This window comes from Thunnus maccoyii, chromosome 18 (assembly GCF_910596095.1).
Source record: "Thunnus maccoyii chromosome 18, fThuMac1.1, whole genome shotgun sequence".
Taxonomy (NCBI): Eukaryota; Metazoa; Chordata; class Actinopteri; order Scombriformes; family Scombridae; genus Thunnus; species Thunnus maccoyii.
The window spans coordinates 26,324,547-26,351,615 of record NC_056550.1 but is presented as its reverse complement, the minus strand read 5'-3'; the positions used below and the strand labels follow the sequence as shown (position 1 = coordinate 26,351,615).

General features: G+C 42.0%; 1 protein-coding gene and 1 long non-coding RNA gene across 6 annotated transcripts in view; one reads left to right on the top strand and one right to left on the bottom strand.

The window, feature by feature from the left end:
- Window positions 1–18,328, top strand: part of LOC121883612 — a 129,730-nt gene extending 111,402 nt beyond the window's left edge. Inside the window, exon 3 of the long non-coding RNA XR_006092248.1 lies at window positions 18,031–18,328. This is a non-coding gene — a long non-coding RNA (uncharacterized LOC121883612). The remainder of the gene's footprint in view (window positions 1–18,030) is intronic.
- The window catches only part of LOC121883609 (RNA binding protein fox-1 homolog 3-like), a 350,329-nt gene continuing 329,744 nt past the window's right edge, over window positions 6,485–27,069 (bottom strand). For 4 of the 5 annotated variants that reach the window (XM_042391967.1, XM_042391968.1, XM_042391969.1 and 1 more), the window contains 8 exons: window positions 25,064–25,117; window positions 21,215–21,275; window positions 21,068–21,121; window positions 15,402–15,534; window positions 14,121–14,160; window positions 11,664–11,722; window positions 8,899–8,977; window positions 6,485–6,571 (listed from right to left, as the gene is read on the bottom strand). In XM_042391967.1, coding sequence (XP_042247901.1) covers window positions 6,527–6,571; window positions 8,899–8,977; window positions 11,664–11,722; window positions 14,121–14,160; window positions 15,402–15,534; window positions 21,068–21,121; window positions 21,215–21,275; window positions 25,064–25,117 — 525 coding nt within the window. In that variant the 3' untranslated portion in view covers window positions 6,485–6,526. Of the gene's footprint in view, window positions 6,572–8,898; window positions 8,978–11,663; window positions 11,723–14,120; window positions 14,161–15,401; window positions 15,535–21,067; window positions 21,122–21,214; window positions 21,276–22,068; window positions 22,162–25,063; window positions 25,118–27,069 lie in introns of all 5 variants that reach the window. The other variant, XM_042391971.1, reaches the window with a different exon arrangement.

Sequence of the window (27,069 nt, the reverse complement as noted above, 5' to 3'; positions counted from 1 at the left end):
TCACGTCTTAAAGCTGCTACTTGCTTTATAAAGAAAAAACTGTTCTATGTGTAGAAACTCATTAAAGGGTCACCTAAATTACAAAAATACATATTTCGTCTACTTAGACCTGGTGGTATCTGGCCAAGCAGATAGTTTTTGGTTTGGTGAATAAAACTTAGTTAGTGGTTGTGGCAGCAGTGCAGGTCGGACAGAACAACAGGAGTTACAACTAATCCGGTTCCAGTTTGATCAAATACCTGGATTCTCTAAGATCAGAGAGACTCAGAGTCTCTCGATACTTGCATCTATATGTGGCCAAAGATGGCCAGTAAGGTAAAAGATGCACCACTCTGTTGTTTTTGTAGTAGAACGAGGGCAACACAGTGTCAAAATCTTCTCTAATGAAAAGGATCCGCTGATTGCATCACATCATCAGTATCAGTTGTCTCCACTTTCAAATCATATATAAATAATTTAAGCCAATCAAACTAATAGTTCTGAATCAGGATCTGCAGTAGCTTTTTTTGAAAATTACGATGTGCAAAAAAAACAACAAAAAAAACAAGCCGGCTAGATGATTTCAAAGTGTCAGATACATATTCAATCATTTTAAATGTGATGCTGTTCCTCTTATTTATTTATTTTTTTAGGTTGTGAACATTAATAAGGCCATTTCTGCCTTTCTCAACCGATAAAAACTACACATCAAGATCAAATCTTTGAGTTATTTTCAGCTTTACAAATGTTTAAAGCTGAACAGACGGCTCAGTAAGGGATTCAAACCTAGTTACAACAAAAGAAATTTCTCGATGACCATGCTGGTAATCTGTAAATACCAAACTCTAGACGTATAAGACACGTCCAGTTTCTTCTGCAGGACAGATGTTTCCATCATTTGCTTCTCTCCTTAAGTCACAGTGTGCTGATCTGTAGAAAAAACACCTATTAGCAACTATCTTTAGGGCCAGACACCACTAGGAATAAGTGAAAAAATGTTTTTTTTTAAAAAAACAAAAAACCCACAAAAAATGAATTAATATAAAAAAAAAAGTCGACATCAGCAACATCATCCATGTGTGAAAGGCAGACATAATGTTCTTATAACTGCTTTATTCTGACACTCAAAACAATCAGAGGTTACTTATATGTCACATATTGACAACAAAAAAAAATAATTCATGATTTAAGGAAGAAAAGAAAGAAAAGTCATAATAGTTTAATACTTTTTTTTTTTTTACCTATTAAATGAATTCAAAAGAAAAAAATTACACCTTTCAGACAATATATTCTCATTATAGAAATTACATACAATTCAAGAACAAGTTCAGCTGAATTGAAAATACACAGATGACCCCACTCATATAGGAATACATATAAAACAGTTACTCAGAGAATTGCGATATACTGTGTGTGTGTGTGTATATACATTTAAATGTATTTACAAGTACTGTAACTTTTTTGCTTGGTTCTCTTTTGTACAAATCTTTTAGGTGGATTAATAAATGCACCCGCCAGCTTATCAGGGCTTTTTATGAATACTTGTATTAAATATAAATTATGGATAAAGAGTATTTTCTGCTGATATGTAAACATACCTAAATACCTACTAATAATAAGTACGAACAAATGTTTTGGATCAAATAGAGGTCTGGTTGCATATTTAAGCTGGTAATGGAATACAACGAAAAGCAAACTAAACGGAAAAATATCAAAGTGTTTTGTTTTATAAATTCACACCTAAACTACGTTTGACTTACTGTAAGCGTAATAAAAATGGCTCAGACCTCTACAATACTGACTACCAGAGTTATTATTTACATGTTATGTCTTTAACATTTTAAGCCTTGATAAGCTGACACCTAAACAGGTTAACAACGCTAATTTGAACTTTTTTTTTTTTGTTTTTTTTTCCTGTAAACTTGTGACAAACCCGTGCAGACTGATAGGAGCGACTCCAGATGACAACACAACAACTCGAAACTTGTCCCTGTAATAACATGACTTATAGGACTCTTAGTGTATGGGATCATTCACAATTTTGATGTCAAAATTGTGTTTTAATTTAAACAGTTGACCAGGTCTTTGAATAAATAAAACTGTTATTGTTGGACTAAATGTAGAAAGCAGGATGTCAATGATACAGTTGAGGAAGAGCTACTGGCTTTAAGTTTGTCCCATTGGTCAGTTTACATAAATAATTATGAGAAGAACAGCATTCAAGCACATTCAAGATCAAGTCTAGTCGTATAATGTGATTTACAAGTCGTTTGGATAAACTGGTATAAAAGTCGGAATCAGTTCTGACTCATCTGCATAACAAATTTAGCTTCTTACACTTTTTAAGTCTAGAGGGAAGACTGATGGAGGCCCAAGGAGGTTCCAGGTGCACCGTCAGGATCTAGATGGACTTTATTTGACCGCATGGAGAAAATCCGTGGAGCTCTGCGCTATCAGAGCATCATTTCCCAACGTATTCTAGCGACCTGCTGAAAACTAGACTATGGGAAAATGAAAGAAGAGGCCATGCAGCACATTAAAAGTTGCTAATTTTGCCAAATTAAGCGTCTTGACCAGGTCTCTCCTGCAAAAGAGGTTTCCAACCTCAGTGGGACTTAACTGGTTATTATTATTATTATTTATTTATTCATTTATTGTGCACATGAATTAGTATTGTGTAGTCTCGAATCAATAACTGAATGAATCGACTTTGGACGGAGATATATAAAGATACCTGTTGATCAGTGTTGTGTAAATTCTCTCTTTTAAAAAAAAAAAAAGATGAAAAACAATTAAATGTCACATTCTGCTGATTTGTGCACACAAACGATTAACTCCAGAGCACATATTAAGTCATTAATGGAGGCACAAAATAGTAATTCATGCGCATTTTGTACTCAATTATGTTATAATTAGTTGTTAGTTGCTTAATTGATTGATTTACTATCCTAATTGTCCAAATACATACTTTGCAAATCAATTGACTGATTGCACTGATCCAATACATCAATTTCTGCAATTAATCCTACAGTCTCCAGTCTCTACAGTCTGTATATATGTTTGTTTTGTTTATATATTCATATGTTTACTTCACGTGATATTAGTTAAACAGACCAGACGGGTCAAACTTCCAGAAAGCCAAAGTAAGTCTCCCGTTACATGAGATGAGGAGTAGTTTTTATAGATATCCATAAAGTGTCTGTATTTATTTTTGCTGCCGCTGATGTCATATGAGGTCAGAGTTGAGCGGTCGTGATGTAATTACAGGGACGCAGAGTTATGTCATGTAAAACTGTTAGCTCACTGCAAACTACAGTATGTTTGCAACCTGTGTTCATTTCCTCTTTCTCCTCCCTCACACACACACGAACACACACACATTCAAATGCATATATATATCTATATCTATATATATATATATATCTATATATCTATATATATATATGCATAGGCACACACATTCAGATCAGAAAACAAACAAACAAAAATAAACTAGTTCATTCCAGTCTAGCTTACTGATAGTGGTCACTAACTGAACACCCTGCTGCAGAGTTTATATGACAAACTCCTACAAATGCACAAACCAGTTCTCCCATTTGAAAATGGTGAAAGTAATAATTCAAAGTTCATTTTTGACTCATATAAAACCCTCCCCCCCCCAAATGGTGAGTACTTACTAGCATATAAAAGGAAGAACAATATCCCACATTTAGATTTTCTTTTTACTCATGAGATAATGGGTTCATCTTCTTTTTTTTTTTTTTTTTTTTTGGATATACAACATTACTCTTATATCATTTTAACATCTGGACTTAACATAACTAGCTGTATATGATACTTTTATAAATATGTTACATCTCGGAAAGTATACAAAAAAGAAAAAAAAAAAAACAAATAAAGTGCAACAAACATATTTTTTTTGTTGTTTTTTTTTTTTTGTTTGGAGACCACAAACACTTTAGTGAGTACATATAAATTAAATATTATTGGCAATAGCTTTGAGTTCCATAGCTGCACTGAAATCTTTGACAGCTAAACAGTAGCTACACAGAGATTTTTTTTTTCTTTTTCAGATCCACCTCACGTAGCACAAAGTTGTAATAGAAGCCAATGCGACGACTGTAATGTTGACTAAGTGGCGAGCACTGCCGCGCTCTCACACGTTTATCTCCCGGGTGCTTTTATAGAACATCTGACTGTACTCGTGGTACGTTTTTATGTGTGTATACAGTGTAAATGTGTTATACAGTATATGTCTACATATATATATAATACAGTAGCTTTGATAAAGAACAACAGTACAGTCTTATTTTATTATCCTCTCTTGGGGGTCTTTGCTTAAACAAAAATCAAAAGTTAGCTCTTCGAGAAAAGCTGCAAAATGTTGCAAAGAGGACGAACCTGCTGCTGGTTGTGTTAGAAATGAAACTGTCCTGCCTGCTGAGAAGTGAATAGCACTGTATTCTAAGTTTGGGAGTTTCAGTTAGCTTATCCTGAGGTAAAACTTTTTTTTTTGTTTTTTTTTGTGCAATGCTTAAAAAAGAGACCGGTGACTCGTAGCAGAAACAGCCCTCTGTCAGGTTCACCCACCTGAGTGCTGTGTCATTTACTCTGTGTGTGTGTGTGTGTGTGTGTGTGTGTGTGTCGATGTGGATGTGTGTTACAGTGCACCTCGAGTACATTTAATCTGCCATGGTGTATTAGTGACGATACGCAACCGTGTCTCCTGCAAAAACTTAAGTTCATATGCGACTATTTTATATTTAGCGATTATGTTTTGGGGGGAAAACTGGAAGATGCTGCAGCTAATGATTATTTTCATCATCAATAAATGACCCTTTTTTTTGGTTTAATTAACTGAATTATTAGTTAAACTACAAAAGTCAGAAAGTTCCTCAGAACTCAAGGTGAGGTCTTATTATTTCTGATAAACAAATAAAACGAAGAAAAAGCAGAAAATCTTCAGATTTTAGGAGCCGGAACCACATGATTAATTGATTATCAGGATTTTCTGTCAATATACTAATCAGTTAATTGAATATTTGCACTGATTTAATACAGTACTACAATAAATCCCACATATACTCAATATACAATCCCTATGATCATGTTTGAGATTGTATTTCTGTAGTTTGAGGTTGTTAAAATATCAGAAACACCTTTTAATATAATGTTTTCCATTATAACAACACCACCAACTCAGCCTCAAAATATTACTATATAAAGCAAAGTCGTTTCTAAGTGAACGCAAACTTTCAGTACAAACTTTTTTTGCAATATTTGTGGCAATTTAAAGGGCTATTCCACCAATTTAACACATCAAAATGAGTTAATTCATCATGAGGAGCACAACTACCCAGTCTGTGAAAACTAACGTCTTCTATGATTCTGGAGAATCTTTGTCAAGTCTGTTAACAAAAGTCACGATCAAGTTGCATAATGGTTATTATTGGATCCTATATTTTTGAAGCTTGACTCATATGAAACACTAAAAACACTGCTGATATAAAGTTAGGAAGAAGATCGAAGCTGCTTTGTTTTTTTTAAAATCTCCTAATGTTAAGGTTGCAACACTGCAACTGACCAGCTACTTGTATGATATGAGATGCAAACCCACACTCATCATCCCCTATATTTAATTTTGGCTGCACTTCTATAAAATAACGCAGTCATCTCCGCCCCCTCGAAACATAACCGCCACAGCAGAACAGTTGCAAATAAACGTCCAATCATTTGCAGGAGACTTGGCTGCGCTATGAGACAGAAATCTGACCTTCATGACCCTTTACAGTGCATGCTGTCATACCACATAGTACAGCTTGTAAGGCTCTACTGTAAGTGCACAACAGTAGGACACTCCAACGTTTAAAAAAAAACAAAAAACAGAACAAAACAAAAGCAATCAGAGCAGTGCTGTCTTTGAACTAAGAATTAGCAAAGGCATGTTCATCAGAGTCTTTACTTCTGTGTGTTTAATGGGAAATAGAAGCTCTAGAAAGTAATGAACTGGGATTGATCGGCGATCGGCGTCAACCTGATCAGACCTGGTTGTGTGTTTCCTGTTTGATGTCATGTATATATGTTATAGAAATGCCCCAGTATATTCTTAGTCAGATGACAGCGACTGCATACACACACCTCTGAGCATGCATCATGCGTGCTGCAGTAGGCTCACATTGGTTATGGTGACACAGCACCCGTATACAGCAATCAAGATAATGCACATGTGCATAAAAAAAAAACAACTTTCCAAAATAAAAGCACAAAATGAATACGAAACAAGAGCAGACCAATGATGACATCAAAAAGGTTGTCGTAGAAATATCGGCTTGAGAGGGTGTCGGGGGGGGGGGGGGGGGGGGAGGGGCTCAGCATGGGGGGGGACCTGGAAGCTTTTAGTTTGATTTAACTCTCCACCAAGGACCGGGTGTTCACTTGTTTTTTTTTTTTTTTCTTTTTAGATTATTTTGTTTATTTGTCGGGAGAGAGAGAGGGGGGGGCGGGGGGGAAATGTCTCTGTCTTTTCTCGCTTTTTTTCTTTTCTCTTTTAGTAGGGAGTGAAGCGACTGTACCCTCCTCTGTATAGGCTAGCCTGCAACATCAAAGATGAAAAAGTACCAATCAGTATTCAGGTGACAGCTTTAGTCGGTTTTTTTTTTTTTTTCTTTCTCCACAAATCTCCTTCCTTTTTCCGGATATGTTTTTTTTTTTATATAGATATATATATATAGCGGTTCTCTGATAGCAATTATCATGAAGCAGATTGACAGGATTATATATTTATTTAAGCCCGTTACTTGATTTTTTTGGTGAAATTGATCCTCTAATTGCAGACATTATGAGTGTGTGTTAGGAACAAGGCAGGAGTTAAGGTGGATTGTTGGGTTTTTGAGCTTAATTAAATACGTGATTTAAATTTTTTTTAACCATAGTAGCAAAAAAAAAAACACTTTTTAAATTCTTGAATTAATTACGTTAAGCATTGTAAAATAATGTGCTTTTTTTCCCCCTAGAGGAAAAAATATTCCCTTTTTTTTGGGCAGTAACAATATCTGAGATTCAACCAAAGCAGGATAAGTTCAGAGAGGTTTAATCACAGCTCCTTTTCAAGTCTAGCGGAGGTGTCTGCACCTTTCAGGAGGGGGCAAACCACCACAGGATATTAGCCCTTAGATTTAGCACCATGCTCAAGATATCTAGGACAGACACACATCAAGCATGCATGGTGGGGGTGGGCGGGGGGGAGGGGGCCTATGCATGCACACCTGCACATGCACACACACACACACACATACATACAGTCCCTCCTCTCATCTTTCGGTGGCTCTGCTGCAATTAGGAATTCAGAAAAAAGCTACTGAATGTCTTCAAAGGCTAATTTTGGCTAATTTTAGGGGGAGCCCTCTTCTACAAAACTTTTATCCGTATATGAGATGCTTCTTTCTGTTATGCTGGGGAATGAGTAAAGAGAATTTCAACCTCAGTGGAACTAATTATTGTATAGCTTTTAAATGCTAAAAAAATGACTCCTTTCTGCTAGAGAACCATTAATCATATATGATTAAAGAATTAGGAGCCAAACTGGTCTTTTCTCCTCAGCTCGCCAGTCTATTAGATGTTGGCCTCAGCACAGAGCACGGTCCCATTTCCCTGTAGCCTTGCCATTTGCTCACCACCACACACACAAACACACACACACACACACACACCCCCTCTCTCGAGTCCGTGTTAACTCCCTGAGCTCCCAACACACACAACATTAGCTCTGATATTTTTTTTTTATTTTTTTTTTAGGGGGGGGCCGAATCCTGTCTTCTACTTTCATCGAGAGGACGATTAAAGTGTCAGAGAAATGGAAGGAAATTTGGAGGAAAAAGAAGAAAGAATAAAAAAAAACATTCAAGCACATTTTTTAATTAAGTAAATGAAGAGGAAAAAAGAAATGTCTTAATTAATGAAAGCTTTTAGCTAGCAGCTGCACCGGGGAACTGTACGCTTTTTTTTTTTTATGTTGTTGAAAAATCGCATGCATGCCAGAATGGTAAATTTGAGTCATTTCTCAAGCAGAGAGCACGCCTCCGATCAAGCTTTATAGGGTAGGAGGGGAGACGACTCCCTCCCTCCATCTCGCTCTCTGTTTTATGTCCCACGGCACGCTGCTGCATGCGTTTTGATGGTCCTTAATCTCTAGGTTTTGGTCTGCGAGCCCGGTCCCATCCCCTCATCATCATCATCATCATCATTTAAAAAAAAAAAAAAAAAAAAAATCCAAAGAGAAACTCTTCTCCGTTTTCTTTTATTTATCATCACTTTTCATCTTTGATGTTACAGTAGCTGCAAAAGCTAGCTAAAAACAGACATTAACAATTCAACGTCATCCCTTCAAATTTTGGTTTTGGCTGAATGGAATAAAAAAAAGAAAAAAAAACATAAAGATGAGCCAACTCGCTCTGTAGCGAGCTGAGTGATGTAGAATGAAGAGAGGAAGCTTGGAAATGTAGTTGTTGTTAAGATGCAAAGTTCATTTAAAAAGAAAAAAAACCAAAACACTGCAGTGATCACTCATTCTCATTTCAACAGGAACTGGTGTCAAATCAATATATGCATGAGGTGAGCTTGCGTGTTTTGTTGCAATAAAATGTCTGAGCCATTTTCCACATGCCGGGGTTTTTACAGTACTGCTCAGCTCCACTAGGGTGTGCCAGATAGCATGACAAAAATCAATTAATGAATAAATATATAAATAAAAACCAGTGACTGCTGCAGTCTCTGGTCTTTATTTTGGAGTGTGAGTCGTGTGTGTGTGTGTGTGTGTGTGTGTGTGTGTGCTTGTGTCGTGATGTTTCAGACGGGGGGGCGGGGGGGGGGGGGGGTTGCACACAGACAGAAACGGATAACGGATAGGTCTCACTGACTTACCATAGTCCCCACACTGTATGTGGCGGCAGGGCCAATCGTGTGGTGGTAGGGGTCTGCTGTTGCATAGACTCTGCCATAGCTGCACGACGGGAGGCAAAGAGAACACGGTCATTGATCTATCATTGACGAGGAGAGCAGAACATTTATGCATGCTTGTTTAATGCTCAACCCCTCAAGTCAACTCTTTCAAGTCTCTAACACAATCAATTATTTCCCTCCTCAGCCTCCTGGGCTTCCTACATTATACAAGGGGGTTCAAAAAGGGGAGTTCAAAGGTTGGTGAATTATACTTGTCTTCTCATTGTCATCTTGATTAGGTGGATGGAATAGGTAATGAGCACAGAGAGAGAGAGAGAGAGAGAGAGACAGACAGAGAGAAAGAAAGATGCAGAGAAGGAAACACAGTTGGTGCTGGAGGGCTTGGTCTCTCACCCTGTTCTTGTTTACCCAGGCTGCACACTGGGCTCACGCCCCTGTCTTTTCATTGTTGCTGGTTTGGAACTAATCCTTCCAATTTCCTTCTGAGACAGGACAAGATGTGTCTGCCTTATTTATTTATTTACTCGACTTCACATATTCCTCTATTTACTTTCTTTTTTTTTCTTTTTTTTTTTTTCCTCAATGCTCGCTTGCAAATGAGGGTCTGCACGGAGCAGATAAGGCACACCCAGCCAAGGACTGAGGGCACCAAATCAACCAGGAATAAAAAAAAAAAAAAAAAAAAAAAAAAGTGGAGAGAGGAGGAAATTCTCCTAAAGGAGACAACAAGACATACAGCGTTCATGCCTTTCGCGTGAGTTACATTGAGTTATATAAGGTTTTAAACACGGCTCGGCCCATTTAAGTCCGGCAGCACCCAAGGTCAGCGGCTAGGACGTGAAATCAAAAAAAGGGGCTGTCTCGGCTCCTTTGGGGAGGAGGCCGGTGCCGTGAGATGGTCAGGGGGAAGTCTCCGTGGTCCTCTTATCTTCAGCGAGCACCGAACCCCACAGGCCCTCTAAAGCTAATATATCTACAAAATGACTCTCACCAGAGTGGCACCAGCAGGTCAAACCACCCTGCACAATGTCACAGAGCCGACTGGGGTCTCTACGCTGTGACCGGCTCCTCATAAGGCCTCTCTTTGATACATTAGACTGCTGCTATGTATGAGCTCTGTTTAGTTACTTGCTTTGGTAATGCAGCCCGTGTGCACTGTAGGCTTTTCAGATTATAAATGTTTCATATTTTTACAGGGGGGGTTTTCACGCACCTTCCACAATGCCGGTGACCTCTTTTTATGATTGGCTGACTGCTTCACGGTTAAGTCTGATAAGGTATTGCTGAGACAATACAGACAAACCCCTATTGATCCAATGGGCATGACCGCTTATTCAAAAGGAAACAAACAGACAAAGCAAAACAAACAACTTGGAGGCGAATTACATTAAATCTCAGGGAAAAGTATAGGCAAGAGAAACAGGAATTAAATCACTCCGAGAGAGAAGGGGGGGGAGAAAAAAAAAGCTGCTGTCCAATTTCTGCTCTCGCCGAGCACGGCTGCTCATAATTCGAGCCGCGGCGAGGCCTGATAAATCTTACATTATCGATATGATCTTCAGGCTCTCAGGCAGGGTGTACGTTATCACAAGTGACATGCTCAATCCTTCCCAGATTAGATTCCCAAACCAGCCCACATCCCGGGCTGACAACGGCTTTCAGGGGCCGAAATGAATCAGCGACGCCTCCTCAAACGGAGCACACCTGAACCGGAGTGACATCACTCAGAAGTGATAGAGTTCCTGCTGGTCCCTCTCCCTCTCTCTCTCTCTCTCTCTCTCCCCTCCGTCTCCCTTCAGACCTGAGGCCATTCATAAATACCACAGTGATATACCCACTCTCCCATCACAAGCAGAGAGTCACAACATATATCACCGCTTTTCTCATCGAGTCCAACGAGGTTACTCTTTTTTGTGTGTGTGTGTGTGTGTGTGTGTGTTCTTTGGCTCTGAGTTAAAAAGAATACAACGGTTTTCCCTAATAGATAAGATAACTGGAAAAAAAAAGGAGGGAAAAACCCCCGTAAGAAACCCCAAAAGAAAGCACTTCCTCATTCATCATATCCATTCTCTATCTACGTTCGGCTCACAGAAAACTGTTGTATTTAATTAAAGCGAGAAAAAAAAAAAAATCCACCCTTTGCTTCTTCTACACTGTTAGATCTCAATCTGTGATGTTCAGTTCATTCCAAGAATTATTTTTCATGATGAAGTGTGTTTTTTGCGGTGCTGCGCTCATTTTCCTCCAATCTTCCTCATCTATTCTTCCTACTTCAGTCGGTAATTGCCTCTATTTGACAGCCCGCAGGATCAAATTGTTGTTTTAAAAAATCAACGTGCACATAAGCACAGATAGATAGCCAGCTGAACGTAGTATCATGTGTGTTATCTGCATCACATTCTGTTTCTTTTGTCTCCTGCTGATGGGGAAATTGAATCTACGCCTGTTCTACTGTAGATGTTTTGAACATTTGTGCAAAAAAAAAGTATCTTAAGAAAGAAGCTCTATGTTTGATGGAAACATACCCCCCCAAAAAAAACTAACAAAACGGACTCAGAGATACAAGATACATCCATCTAATGAAGTATTTTAAGGTGGACTTTGCCTTTTAAGACCGCTGTGATTACATAATGATGCATATATTGATTTCTGACGCTTATATGTAATGACCTGGGACTCTTTATACATCCGGTACAACAGGAAAACCGCATAAGAGGGATTCTCACCTGTCACTGTAAGCAGCGGTGGTGGTGGGCTGGGCAAATCTGTATGCTGCATATCCACCCTGCAAAAAAATACCACAGTGTTAGTTAATCAATGATTAAGCACAACCCGCACAGGGAAAGGTTAGCTCTCTGAGACACAAGGAAACAACAATACAGATATAGAGCCTTAAATTGCCTTAATAGTTAAATGTCACTGCACAATATTTTGACCAGCAAAGACACATTCCCTCCGATGCAGGTCCAGTTTCAGACACCAGAGGGTGCTGTTTGATATATGGTGTATAAGAGCAGGTGGTGGCAACAGAGGGAATGAATGATGTGCTGAGAGGTTGCATATTTTGGGGGGTGAGGGGGTGGGTGGGGAAGTAAGTCATTGACACCAGAGGCTCATCCCAGTAGAAGCAACAGCATAACAGAGGCCACGTGAGCCAACTCCCCAAAATTCAGCCCATTTTTAGATTGAGGAGGCTCTGCTGTTCCATTATTGAAGAGCCCCTTTTTTCCTTTACACGACCCCCCTGGCTCACAAATGAAGTAAGAAGGCAGAAGACGGTCGGACCGTTGGGGAGTCAGGACCGCTGTATTCATTTGCCAGAGTGGGGAAGGAATTAAAGACCTCATTGTGGAGTGCTGCTATTACTCTCTTTGAAAAATGAAGCTGTTCTCCCACTGTTTTTCTATTAGTGCCAGTGGAGTGTGTGCCCATCTGCGTCCATACGGTGGATAGGTGGCTTTTAATAATGCATGTTTTTCATTCATTTTTAAACTCGAGAGGGGGGAAAGACGTCCGATTGGAGAGCGGTGCAGAGAGGCGACGGTGCGGTGGTTTGCGGGCCGCGGTTGCACATGAAATCAGGTCAGGGTCCTCATCGTTGAATCCCCCCTCCCCCCCCCCAGTTCCCTTCAAGGTTTTTCCACGGGGACAGGAAGTCACAGCACTTGAGGCAGATGACTTCCTGTGGGACAGACGTGCCTTGGGACTGTGCTGATTACAGCAACAGCCTGAACAAACACGGACCAATAAATCACTCTCCCACATTGTCAAATCCTGCACACAACAGTGCAGCACATTTGTTATTTTGTCTGTTATGTGTGTGTGTGTGTTTTTGTGTATTCATCTGTTTCTACATGCATACAGTATATATTAGCACATGCAACGTATGTAGTGAGTATTTATACCTGTATGCATTCAGTATCCTTTTCTACTAATGTGTTAGCAGGTCATCTATTTCCAAAAGGAAGCTTCAACACATCTTTACAGCAAGCCAGTGTCCACTGAATAATCGTGGAGGACACTAAGGGCTAAGAGATGGCTTCCTCTTGGTCACTCGAGACCTTTGCGCACACTCAGCCAGTCTGAAGCAGTGCAGTAGCCAGTGCCAAAACTAATGGCAGTAAAGCACAAGGGGCTGGCCTGACTGGTTGAGTGATGGACCGACCCGGCCAGGTCTTGGTCAAGGGACGCCGGGGTGCAGGACTTAGCTGGAGGTGGCTGAACAAGTGCGAGAGACAAACAATATCACTCAGAGCACAGAGCCCATGTCTCTTCTGTGGCGGTGGGTGTTGCTACAATAAAAGCCAGTGAAATACAGTCCTATCATGTGGGCTCTGGTGTGTAAGTCATATATCACTGGGGTTCAGCATTTCGTTCCCAGACACTGGTCGTTGTCAGGGTGAAAGTGAGAGGCAATTGTCATTGCCGCTGTGCCCACTGTCATCTCGCTATCTCAGCAGACGGCAGCAGGAAAAGAAAAAGGCAGCAGAATCAAAGGGACAAATTACATCCCCCCGCAAACGTTTGGACTGATGTCAAAGTGGGGCAGCGTGGTAATTTTAGCATTATCTCCACAGCCTCCATGCTTTTCTCTGTCAAGGGCGACGTGCAGCAGGGCCAGCCCCAGATGTGACCCTGCCTGCACGGACAGCTCCAGAGGGACGGCTAATCCCTTTATCTGCTGCTGCTCCTCTTATCTCCCACATGGTGATGGCTGGGAGGAACCGGCTCCACTCAGGCCTGCACAAGACCCCCTGGGGCAGGCAGGGATATCCCAGCCAAACCCTTGGAGTGTACACAAACACAAAAACAGGAGAGAGGAGCAAGAAGGAGGGAGGGGAGGGCTGCAGAAGACAAGCTACCCCAAAAAAAACCCAGACAAATCTAAAGGCAGAAATGACCTAACTTGACACGGGACACTGAGCCCGGGTCTGCCTCTTTGCCAAAGTCTGAGATCATAGGAGGAGAGAAGAGAGAGGAGGGAGGAGCTGAGGGGGTTTTAAATTTTGTTGTCGGGTTTCTTGGCACAGCAGACAGAGGCCTAATCGACGCCGGCTTGGCAGCAAGGCTGGGAGAACGCTGAGGGCTGAGGGGATCACGTTTTTGTCTCCAGGGCTAGGCTTTTTGTCTGCTTTACTTCTGTTTCATCTAAGCAGGCAAGAAGAAAAGCCAACTGTACTTACATAGATCTCTGCACCATAGAAGCCATCTTGGTACACCACCCTGTAAAAATGGAAGAACGGGAAAAGGAGAATTAGTTGATTCGGTGTACATGCTACCCAACTGAATCTCAGCCCTTGATGTTCTTCCTGTCTCAACCATTTGTGGGTCTGTGGGGTCAGCTCTTAGCAGCGTTACTGTACTGTACCACAAAAAAAAAAAAAAAAAAGAATGACACATTAAAGCGAAAAGTGCAACCGTTTCACATCCCCCGTCCAATTTTCTGCTCTGGTAAAATTGTTTGTCTTTCCAGTTGCTGCAGTGTTGTCAGGAGGGCTGGTGGTGTTGGTGGTGGTGGGGAGAGGAGGGGAGGACAAAAGAAAGCAGCGAAGGAGCTCCGTCACATGACTCTGCTATATAAATCAACCAGCTGCCATCAGTAGCAAAGGGCCCCGGAGTGGGAGGGAGGGGATAGGGGGACGTGGGATTTCCAGTCCCAGCTTCGGCTGCGAGTCTCTCTGCAGTAAGACGGATCCTGATCTAATCACAGATAGACAGCTATACTGGGCCCTCGGCCGGCCTCCGTCAGACCTCTCCCACGGCCACACAGACCACTGCTGATAAGAGATGAGTGTGAGGCAGGGCTGCACAAAGCCAGGAGATCAGCATAGGCCCTGGTCACAGTCCAGTGAGATCTGCACAGTTATACGCTATCTCAGCCCTCTACAGCTCTCCCTGTGGCTTTGTTTGCTCCTCCTTTGTCAACAGAAAGTGTACAAATATAAGGATAGGCCGAGGCAGTTACAGCATATACATACCTAGATACCAACAATGATTTTATTCCCTGAAGACCCCTTTAGAAAGAATAACAAAGTAAATGGACAGCAACACCTGATAACCGGTAGTTGAAATCAAACACTGGACACTGAATCTAATCGGTGTTCTCTAACAAACTAGCTAGATATTGAAGTTTTCCAAAATTGAGAAAGCCTGGTCTAATCCTGTACTCTGACTTGTTTGTTCAATATGTATTGACACTCATCACCTCAATCCCTCTCGAACATAAAGTTCACGGTCTTAAAATATAATCATGTAAATATCACTTCTTTGAAATTGGCAAATAACGACTAACACACCTAAACTTAGGAAAGAAACGCAAACACGGTGCGTGTATGCAAACAGAAAAGACTCGTTCACATACAGAACAAACACAGTCAGAACAACACGAACACAACTAAAAGTCTGGCACTGTCTCAAGCGCTCATTGTTGTTTCCTAGATTCAGGTTAGGGATTTGATACTCACGCTCCGTAAGCTGGGATTGGTGGTGGTGGTGGAGCTGTGCGGAACGTATTGTACACAGCCCGCCCCCGACCTCGCAAGTGGGCACCCCTATAGGCCACCGTAGCGCCTGTGGCAGGATAGGGAAACCCTGTTACTATGGAAAGAAAAGAAACACACAAGAGAAGAGAAAATGACTTTCAGAGAACATCCTCGACTTGGCATTGCTTACCTTATGACAGAATACATTAGAGAGAGACGTGTGGCACTGCTTTCCCTATGACAGAATGCATTATGGGGAAGACAAGGAAACAATAGATTTAATCTTTTCTAGGTGCGCCTCATCGAGCACTCTCCCCTTTCCCAGCTCGCTGCTTTGTGCCGTACTCAGCAAGGATCCACATTTGCTGTACGCATCCTTTCCTGATGCCTGGTGAGGGGCAGCCTTGAAGCATAGGCAGGTAATGGATGCAATACCACTAAGTTTCGCACCACGGCTTTTGCATAGTTTAGACACAATGGGCTAGCAGTGAGGGGAACAGTGGGAGGGTGGATGGGGGAGAGGTAGAGGGCGTTTCTAGGTGTTGGGTAGAGACAAATGGGAGGTGAAGGTTGTTGAACAACCCGACTAGATGTTCAGAACTTCCCCAAGGGGGAATGGAGCAGATGGGCTGGACAGTCAAGGCCCAAACCTCAGCATGACCCCATCTCAAAACCCATCTGGGACCATCTTTAGCCAATCACGCAGCTACATATGTCCTCTGCTGATGGCTGGGTTGGGGTGAAAGGCTTCAGGGTGAGTAGAAAGGGTCGGTGTGACGGTGCGACAAAATGTCTGCGGTCACAGATTAGAGGAGAGGCGATGTGATCCACAGCTCTCTACTTAACCTTCAATCAGTCCAGTGGACGTCTGATTACAAGCTGTGGAGGTGCATATAAACACACCGATCTCTAGACGTGATTAAGTTGGCCTCCTCTCTACCGGCAATCGAAATTCCCTCACATCCCCCCTTCCCTCTGCTCTTCACCCCCTCTCCCTCCCCCAACGCCTAGTCCATCACAACACAGTCATCCCCATTATTCTTCATCCCCAGTAACAACCTCTCGTCACCCTCCCCTCACCTTATTCTTCTTTATTCATTTCCATGACATGTTTTGGGTGAATTCACCACACACCAATTCAGTCACAGATCGCTCTGTGATGGGGAGCGGCGATGCTCCTGTTTGATCTTGTTGGGGGGGCTCATTTCTGGGGAGTAACACAGGTTAATAATATGTATCCAGTGTGTTTCAGGTGGAACCCTCTGCTGCAAAGAAGACGGCAGACAGTCCCTCGCAATCGCAGATAAACTAGGCTGCAATGAAGATCCATGGTAGCTCGTATATAACCGGTGGCTTGTAGGTTTCTGCCTGAGGAATGACGGCCCGGCGTTACTGTGCCGTGTGCAGTGTTAACCCTGCAGGTGGATGATACCAGTGAGCATCCTAATGAACGATGCACACCCTAGCCCCGCTGCTTCAATAAAGCTGACAGGGAGACAGATTAGTGGTGCTTTTAAAAACACAGAGAGCCAGGTTTAATGTCTTCTGCCATTAACATCATGCTCCATTAGTGGGTCCGCACACATATTCAAACTCTGTGTCTCATTTGGCCAGGTAACGCCCATATACCACCCCCCCTCCAACCACCCATTGAGGTGTAGGGCACTTTGTTTGCTGCCAACGTACCAATAGACTGCCTGGACTTGCAGGGTGCCCCCTTTCCCCCGAGTGATTTATAATGCTGACCTTGACATTTAAATTAGTCTCTTCTTTTGGAGCAGTGGACATCTGAGCGCAGTTGCTAAAGGGCGCAAAAACAATTCTCTTTGATAATTTCCAAGGTGTTTTTTTTCCCCTCTTCTTAACAAATCGCTACTATTTCTGGGCCCCAGAAAGTCCAATTGCTCTTGTTTTTTTTTTGGGGGGGGGGGGGTTTGTATGCAATATGCATGCATTGATGTATGTGAATGTAAACTCATAATGAGTTGGCGATAGGCTACACTGCTTCAGTAATAACCCATAAATCAAAGGCACTGTCACACCTTAGTAAGCCTGTGAAAAGCAACAACAGCCACGGTGTATGAAAGCACAAACCTGGTCTAGCCACCAAAGTCAAACACCTTTTCCGGGAGGGGGACTGGAGAAAATATGAGTTATGCGCTGGAGGGCGGCGGGGTCACGCTGCACCTCATATGTCATATGTGTCAACTTGAGAGAAGCTCAATACCTGCAGAGCCAGTTGGACCTGAGGTAATCCAGCTCTGTGCCAATGATGGGGTCATAACCGGCTCCCATAAAGAAAGATCTGATTTTCCACAAGGTTGATCTCTCTAATACTTCCTGCTCAAATACATTGGGCAATGAGCACTTAATCCACGCACTGGGGACCAAAAACAGCTTAATCTAATCAAGAGTCTGGAGCTTAATTATCCCCCTAACGTACACTCCAACAATGAGTGGATCTGTCTACATATATTAAGATGGCAATTAGCCTTTCTTTTCTGTCATTTACACAGCTGGTAGCTTTTCACGAGTCCTCAAGAAAACTCCACCTCAGTAGTGGAAAATATGAACTGTTGAATGAAAAGCTACTCATCTCCTGTCTCCTTAGGAATTAGCTGCAGAGGAGAGTTTCCTTCTGTTAGCCTGAGGGGACTGACCATACGAAGGGATTTCTAAGTGGCAGCTGTCCATGGTGCTGAAAACATCCAACATGAGGAATAATCCAGAAAAAGTTTGCCAATTATTGTAAAATGAGCTAAACAACTCAATATGTGCTGCAATAAGTGTTGTACACAGATCTGCTGCCATATTTTATTTCTTTGTCTTATTGTATTAAATCCATTTTTTCCACTTTTTTCACTGTAATATTAATCCATGCAACCTGTTTTTTCTTTGTATTTTCTATTATAAATGATAAAATGAATGCCAATTTAAAAAGTGATGCATGTATATTATTACACACATCCATGCTTGTGCGTGATTAAATGCTGAAATACACAGGTTTGCATATAAGAACAATAAAAATAAAACACTTAATAATGTCAACGATAAGTCATTAATGTACTGAGAGAAAATCAGTTGGCAACAATTTTGATATTTGATTAATCGCTTAAATTGTCTTTCAAGCAGTGCCAAATATATTTTGTTCTAGCATTTTAAGTGTGAAGATTTACTTAGGTTCTTTGTCTTATAGGATATTAAACTGAATATTCTGGACTGTGAGTTGGATAAAACAAAACCTTGGACTTCAGAATTCGATAATAACAATAACTGTTAGTCGCAGCCCTCATTAGGATGTAAACAGAATATAGAATACATACACAATTAAAACTTAATGTATAGATACATACATCTACACACTGTATACACCTGAAATAACTAATATTTGTACTGTAAATAAACAAAGCTTTAGCTGCACACACACTTTGTATATATAATTATATACAGTGTAAACAGACACATAATTACATATGTGACCAAGTACATAAATCTGACCAAGACAGACACAGTCAGATGGTTGTTATGTGTTATTTACAGATAGAACTATATGAACGAGGCAGAGGAGGACAGATTTCGGGGTTTGTTCTACAAAAGTTTCCATGTAAACCAGATCAGAACACAATAAAACAGGAGCACAGACACTGGATACCTACCAGCTACCACACACACCATGATTTGTACCACTGCCATGTTTTATTGCAAATCCCTCCATTTGACTGGGAACTCAACCACCTTGCTCCTTTTTCCTGGACACCCTCCTCTGCAGCCCCCCCACCCCACCCCCTCTTCCACCTCCCTCCAGCAGGGCTCTGGGGGAGGTTTGGGTGTTAGGTGGCAACAGAGGACATGGACCCGGGGTTGGCGCCGCCTGCCTATACCCTACCAACCACTCCACCCCCCTTCCTCCATCAGTAGGAGGAGCCAATCTACCCTGCAAGAGGTTAAGAGCGGGGAGCCGGCATGAGGCTCTCATCCGTCATTCTCCTGAATGGGTTTTGAGGACAATAAACCTGTAGCGCCAGGACGAATGGAGACGAAGTGTGCTGTCAGTGAGCCAGGATTTATGGCTCCCAATTTCACTGATCTCCCGCACAGAAATGAGGACTGATAAACAGTGATTAATCGCCTTTATATCCCATTTTACTCCCACCAAAAGTATATTAACTGTAGCTATGATGATTTTGGAAACATCCTGTGAACCTGATTCTTGTTTTTTTTCCCCTTTGGAAGGCATGGTCAGTGGGTTTTTTTTTGTTTTTTTGAAGCTAAAATGGCTTTTTGGCGCTCATTAGGACAGTTTTGTTTCAAAAATGTATCTCTTATTTATGTCTCAAATCTTCCCAGCTGGCAAGCATATGTTGTCATTTAGGCTTGGCAAACTCCAGCACCATGTCAAGACGACTTGAAAAATTAGCAGCCAATAAATCACCCAACCCCTCCTGCTTCCCCTGCCTGGAGTGGTGGACCACACTCCCTCTGATTTATGAGATGATTTGGGAAGTGTGTGTGTGCGTGAGTGTGTGTAAGTGTAAAATGGAGAAAGTGTGCATGAAAGAGGGGACATGTATTAGTGTCTGTGTTCTACATGGGTTATCTATTTCTGTATGCTGGAATGCTTTGGTCTAAGTGTAAAAAAAACAGGGCAAGGGGTAGTTTTGCGTGTGTATATATAGGCCAAAGAAACGCATGTTAATATTAGTTAAGACTTACTTAATGTGAAAATTCTACCTGCCCGTGGCATAGCAGATATGTTTCCGCATGTGCAGGCACCTATAGAGGGATGTGTGTATGTTTGTGTGTCTGTATAATTATCAGTGGAAGATGTCGAAACCAAGTGCGTGTTGGGGGGAGGAGGAGGAGTGTGGGAGGAGGCATGGAGGGGGTGAGGGGTTGGGGATGAAATAAAAATGATAGATGACTGCTTTCTGTCATGGACAGTTATTTAGAGGTTCGCCGTAAAGCTGTCCGGGGAATGAACAGATTTTAGTCTAATGAGCAGAAAGGAAAGCCGTTAAAGTGGCGCGATGTGCTCAGCACTTCTTCCAAATGAAATAGTACCATTTCCCCCTCATTAAAATGCAAAGGGTTCATATAACATACAGCAATAAAGCTGGCATGTCGAGGCAGAGAGAGATAGGGAAAACCCCACTGAGCTCATCTCATTCCTCCATTACTGAGACCAGAAGGAATACCGGCCTTCAACAGGGTAGGTGCCAACAATATCACTCACTCAATCTCCCTTATTCGGTTAGCTCTGTAAAAGTCAATCTGGCGCACTTGGCAAATCCATCCACAGCAGCAGCCTCCACAATCTGATAACAGTTGCAGGGGCGCTTGCTCTTGAAATCATTTTTTTCAGCTTTACAGTTGCACACCACGCAAACAATAGCTCAGGCTCCCTCAGCCACTCAGAGAGGCTTGGATCATCCACTGCTTATCTAGGCTGCTCTCAGATTCACTTTGATTTGAGGGGAATTTCATGTTCAGTAGGTTCAGGATGAACCTGATTGTAGAAATTCAGGGTTCAGATTGGGATTGGCTGCGGCTGATAGTGGCCTCAGGTACGGTGCGGTGCAAGTGTTGGAAGGGAGAGCGTAAAACAGCCTGTAAATTCTAACTGCAGAGGGACAACTATAAGTTCTTACCGGCATACAGTTCAGGACCATAGACAGCTCCTACCACTGGATTCAGCTTCCAGCCTGGTGAACAGAGGAAAACTCAAATAAGAACAATAAGAACTAAAAGGACACTTTGTTGTTCTTTAGTGTTTTATGATAAAGTTCAGCACTTACCATTCGTGTAAGGGTTGGCCACTTTTTTGTTTGTCATCACTCGTGCTGTTGCATTGTTCACCTGCTCAAAGCAACAAAACACAGGATCTGTGATTACTGACCTTCACATTTAATATCCAGATGTCTAGGATGGGCCAAAAGCAAGCAGCAAACCAAGACAAATTCATAAAAAAAATATATAAATAAATAAATGATTATGTAAATTTGTAGCACTTTGGTGTGATTGAGTTTGGTTCACCCTTTCATGAATTTATTCATCATTTCAATTTTCTTACAGATTATTCAATTACTGGACAGAGGGGGGAAAGCATGCACCAATTACCCACAGATATGAATAAAAAAAGAACATCCTCCAAAATCAGTAATTGGTTGGATAAACAAATGGATTCCAAAAGAAAAACACAGACAGTGCTTTGATTTTCTTCTATTGACCTGATGAGAATGACTGAGTGGGAGCTCCGCTCGTCGTAAACAAGAGCAGAATTAGAGCAGGCAACACTAAACGATGGTGACAGGGGAATGCAGGCCTTCTCAGTTTTGACATGAACCCAGAGGATGATGGCATGCATTCATTCTGCATTGTCAGGTAATGATGGACAACTGGCGTGTCCAGGTTGACATGTATGGATCCCGCTTTCTACTGAGAACAAGTTATATGCACCATTATGCATGCATGCATCCAGGCACACGTACACTCAGGGATGCATATATACTCACACATACACACACACACACATACACACGCTGACACACAGCCACATGCTAATGCATGGGTTTATAGGTAAGTAGAGGAGGAGCTTGGCAGCAGGCAGGAAGTCGAGAAAGATGAGGAAAAGGGGAAAAAATGAAAGCACCTCTATTTTGCGTCCCTCTACGATTGTACCGTTTAGTTTCTCCCGTGCACGATCAGCATCTGTGCTTGTTTCAAAAGTTACAAACCCAAAGCCCTGAGAGAGAGCCACGTTAGCCACCGGTGAGGAAAAAGGAGAAGGAAAGGATGGACACACACATACACACACACACACACACACACACACATACACATAGAGGAAAAAGAAAGGGGAAGGGAGGAGAGAAGGGAAAGAGAGGTGAGAAGACAGGAGTAGGTGAGCAGCAGCGGCGGCGTCAGAGTCGAGTTGTAAGCAGCCTGATTAATTAGAGGCAGTTAGTGAGGCGTCAGGAAACAGCAAACAGAGAGATCCGAGGAGGAGAGGATAACAGTGACATGACCTCACACAACAACACCAACAAACCTGCCTGCTTTACCCAATTAAACAGCATAGCACCGGTGCCATGGGTGAATGTCAGGAAGCAACGGATGCAAAACACTCTGTTAGCTGCCATAATAGTCGTATAATTATCTACACAACTTCAGCAGTGTGCTGCTCAAACGGCCCCGTCTCCCTTTGAAGACGTGGGCAACAGGAGATAGAGTGAGGATGAATTCTCTAAAGACATGCTAACTTGATCTCTGACTATTTCTAATTCACTGCACTTATAAGTAGGACATTTTTTTATGGAGGCAAAATTGCACCAGCTCATTGATGCAAAAAAAAAAAAAAGTGAACGGTGTCACCGTAAATACCATCCTCTGTGATAGAGAAGACTGAGGATATTGACTTTAAACCCTGACCAAAATAAACCCAACCTCTCATTTTCATCCGCTCCTCCCCAACTCTCTGTCTCCCTCGCTCCCCTGAGGGAGGAGGGAGGGGAGGGGGGGGGGGTTTGTCACTTCCCTGAGTTATGTGGACTGGGATACTGGACCTGAGCTCTATAGTGGAAGCATTAAGATATGCTGGCCAAACAAGTCCCATTCCTTTGGTTTCTATATATACTTATAGAGAGGTATGGGCAGGGGAAGAGGGAGCATGGCCGGCGCTGCCTGATAATTGCTTGAGGATGTAATACATGTGAGAGATGGTGAGCAGTGTGATCTCGTATGCATACACAGGATCTCCGGGCTGCTATTCCTAGCATAAATAACACGGGGCCTGTCCTTGGGGAAAGAGAGATAAAGAAATAAATTCAAAAAAGGAATTGAGGGCAAAATTAATCCTTTGGACATTCACCCGACTGTGGTTACCCCCTCTATCTTTTTTTATCATCATGCACAAATAATTAGCTTACAAGAGGGGAGAGTGGAGCCACCATTTTTCAAAGGAGACAAACATATTGAATGCAAATTGCCAAAGCTTCATAGGAAATAGATTGTTTATTAATGGCCTGGTAGGTTCATTATATAGCACACAGGGTGCGGGAGAGAGAGAGAGAGGCATCATGGGTAATGGCTTTGTAGGGCACAAACAATAAATGCTTGTTACGGCGGAGGAGGCAGGTTTATCCGGTGCTCAATCTTGTCTGGCAGAGGGGGCTGAGTGCAGCAGCATCGCCAGGTTCCAGGGCTCCCTGCATGCCTGTATACGAGCCCAAACTACTCCCAGGTATGAATGGGAATCAATAGTATTCATGCCTCAACACCCAGCCAGGGAGCCTGTCTCCTTTATGAATGGAAAGCTGTGGAGCTTAGTACACTCTATTAAATGAACAGCTGGATGAGTAGCACTCAGCTGTTCACACCACTGCAGGCTTCACCTGTCCATGGTAGGTGGTTAGGAGACTGATACTGCGGTAAATGCAGCAGCACGGTGGCTATTTTTCTGGTGGCTTGTTGTTATTATTGGTTTAGGGATTCATATTTTCGTCGAGTACCTCGTACATGACCAAAGATCTGCAATGAAGACACTGTTAAAATAATTTTCTTTTATATTTTCTGGACAATTTTCCTTCCTTATACTCAATATATCCCATGAAACCAATGTGTATCATGTGCAGCCTGATGTATCTCATTCCTCTGTGTCATAGAGCTCCATTGTTGTCCAAAAACTATTAAAAATATGTCAGTGAGACAAGCTGTTCCACGTACACCGTCCCGCTGCCAGGAAATGCACCAAATGTAAATGACTTCACGGCTGAAAATAGTCCTCAGAAATGCTGCATGTCGTCCTGTTTGATTAATGTTTTTTTTTTAAAACTATGGTGGCCAGTTGTTTTAGGAAATTACTGACCCTTTTTAAAAAATGAAACTATATATTTGTCACCCTTTTTTTTTTTTTTTTAAAGATTTATAGCCTCAGTAGGTGCAGAGTAGAGAGAGGGCAGGGGAGTCAGAAAGTATTGAGAGATGGACTAACACATTGTTGGTTTTGTTTTTTTTTCATAGGATTTATTGACAATAGGAAAAAATATAAAATAACACCAGCTTTATCCTTTTGCTAAGATTGGTGTTTCTAAACTGTTGCATTTGGCCATGATTAATCTTAAATAGATGAATTAAATTAGCTTGGATGTGGGCATTTTCTGAGTAATTAAATGTGTGAATGCTTCTTTTGTTTGCCCACAGCTTGACATATGAGGTGAAGCATTAGCCTTCAAACAGCATTATCCAAAGATATGTTATATTTCAAAACAAAATGAGAAAAACCTGAATAACGTTGGACCTACTTAATAAACTCTGAGGCTCCAAAGAGGACCAGGTCCCTAAACAAGTGGTTTCAATTCCATAAGCTTGAGGACCTGCAGCCTGCTGGTGGATTAAGTGAATTGTGAAACAGCTCAATAATGAATTGATTGACAGGGCTAATGATTCACAACTTGGGTTGGAGCTGCAACAACAAAAACAATAGGGAGGGAGGGAGAAAGAAAAAGAGAGGCATGGTGGATGCAGCTCTCCAGGACCAGGCTTAGAGACCACTACTCTCAGCCAATGTACACACTACACTAATGCCATCATTAGGAAAACGGAAGAAGTACATGGTAATGAAGCAGCTGGCGTTCTAGTTCACTTACCTTGGATCCTCGCTCATTAAAGATAATCTCCACATCTAAAATCTTTCCAAATTGCTGCAGAGAGAAAAGAAAAAGAGAAGAGAAAGAGCGGGGCAGAGATGAAGTTAGAAAGCCTCACTGACTGTGAATTCATGAGAAAGACGGCTGGAGAAAGAAAAAAACCATTAAGGCAATATGGAAATGTTACTTTTGTAAGGAAATGGCGGTCAATTTGCATTTGTTAGCTTGGCAAACAGTTCTTGAAGCTGGCCGGCATCCTTTAAAAAGATAATTCATAGCTGCTACTTTTGTGCAGTTTTGTAATTTTACCAATATTATACGTAACAAGATCACAGTATCTGCTGTTTGTTTGCCCGCTTGTTTAACACAAAGACAAAAGAAGGAGCGTCGGATGATATTTCGATGTTGTCCTTCCACTTCCGTGATTACCTAGGGGAAAACTCTCTCTTCATTCACGTCTCCTGAGCAGATAACTGAGCTCTGACTTGTGGAGAGTCCGCTGAAGCAGTTCTGACTGTACCTTCCTATCCTATTATATGCCTCTATCCAGTTTTTTTTTCTCTATTCTTTATTCTCTCTTCCTTCTCTTTGTTTGTGTGCTCTCACAGTCAACAGGACCTAAGGGCCGGTCCCCGGGGGTTAACATGCTCCAGCCTTTCGATTTAACAGGCCTGCCTTTGGATCATTAGAAAACAGAGGAATGAAAGTAAACTGTAAGTTCCTCTAATGAGTGGAGTGAGAGCGACTTTTAATTGCTGTCTACAATGGCCGTATTATTTCATTAAAAGTAATTACCCTGTCAAGCGGTCCGCGTCGCCTTCATTTCAGCACAACAGGGAAGAAATGGGCCTTCCATGTGGTCGACGCTCAATGGGAATGGATGGATCGTTTGACTGAGCCACTAATAGGGGTTAGGAGGAGCTGGCTATTATCTGGCTGGAGTGAGTGGAGTGGTCTTGAGGAGGTAAGGGGTTTATGGGTTAGCGAACAGCATATGTCCCCCCCCTCCCGCTTGAAAGGGTAACGCAGTGACTTCACCGCGCCAAGTTAAAGAAAAAGACCTTCATTACAGCAGTGTGTACCCCCCCCCCCTCCCTCTATATGTCTTGAAAAGAGATTCTATAGATCCCATCTACACATCAGCCTCATACGGCGCTCAGCTCCATTGATTTGGATGGGAGGCGTTGGCTTGATCACACACACACACACACAAACACGCAGGCATTTATATCCCAGCGTGATGCCCCTTTCTCGCCTGAGATGACAATGCTTCCCCCACGCAATGTACAGATGCTAATTGTTTTAACCGAGCGTAATGGGCTTGTGGCGTCGATTAATTAGTTTCAGAGGAAGTCGTCTTTGTGGATTTCCACATGGCGCTGGGGACTGCTCGCTGCTCACGAGTGATCTCATGCACTTCTATCCCCACCCACCCACTCTCTCTCACACACTCACACACACACACACACACACACACACACACAAAAACAGCTGCATCAGCAGCGCCGATAAACAATAGCTTCAATGGGAGGAGTCTCCAGAGGGAGGACAAGAAAGAGACTGACGTCATCTGAGAGGCTGCAGCTAGATCAATGCATTTATAGACTATAAAAGCAATTCAGTATCAATATGAAAATGATCAGAAGCATCCAAAAATTAAAGAACTGTACCAGTGGTTTGCATGTTTCAGCTTATTTATCTCAAAGACTTTAGTTTAGTTTTACAGCTGAACATTTTGCAACCATGCAGCTCTGTTTTAGACATTTAAGTACCTTTTTTTTTTTTCTAATGCAGACTTTCAAAATCATTCTGCACTTAAACACTCCTATCATACCAAGAAATAGAAATGATAGTGTAACACTGACAAAAAATGACTGCAAACCTGATGTTCACTGGGACGGATTGCACCACACAAGCAGTGTGTCAAGAATCTGCTAAATGATTTTTATACGACATCCAAAAATCTGAAATCATACAGCATGCATTTAAAATAGTCAGCAAAAATT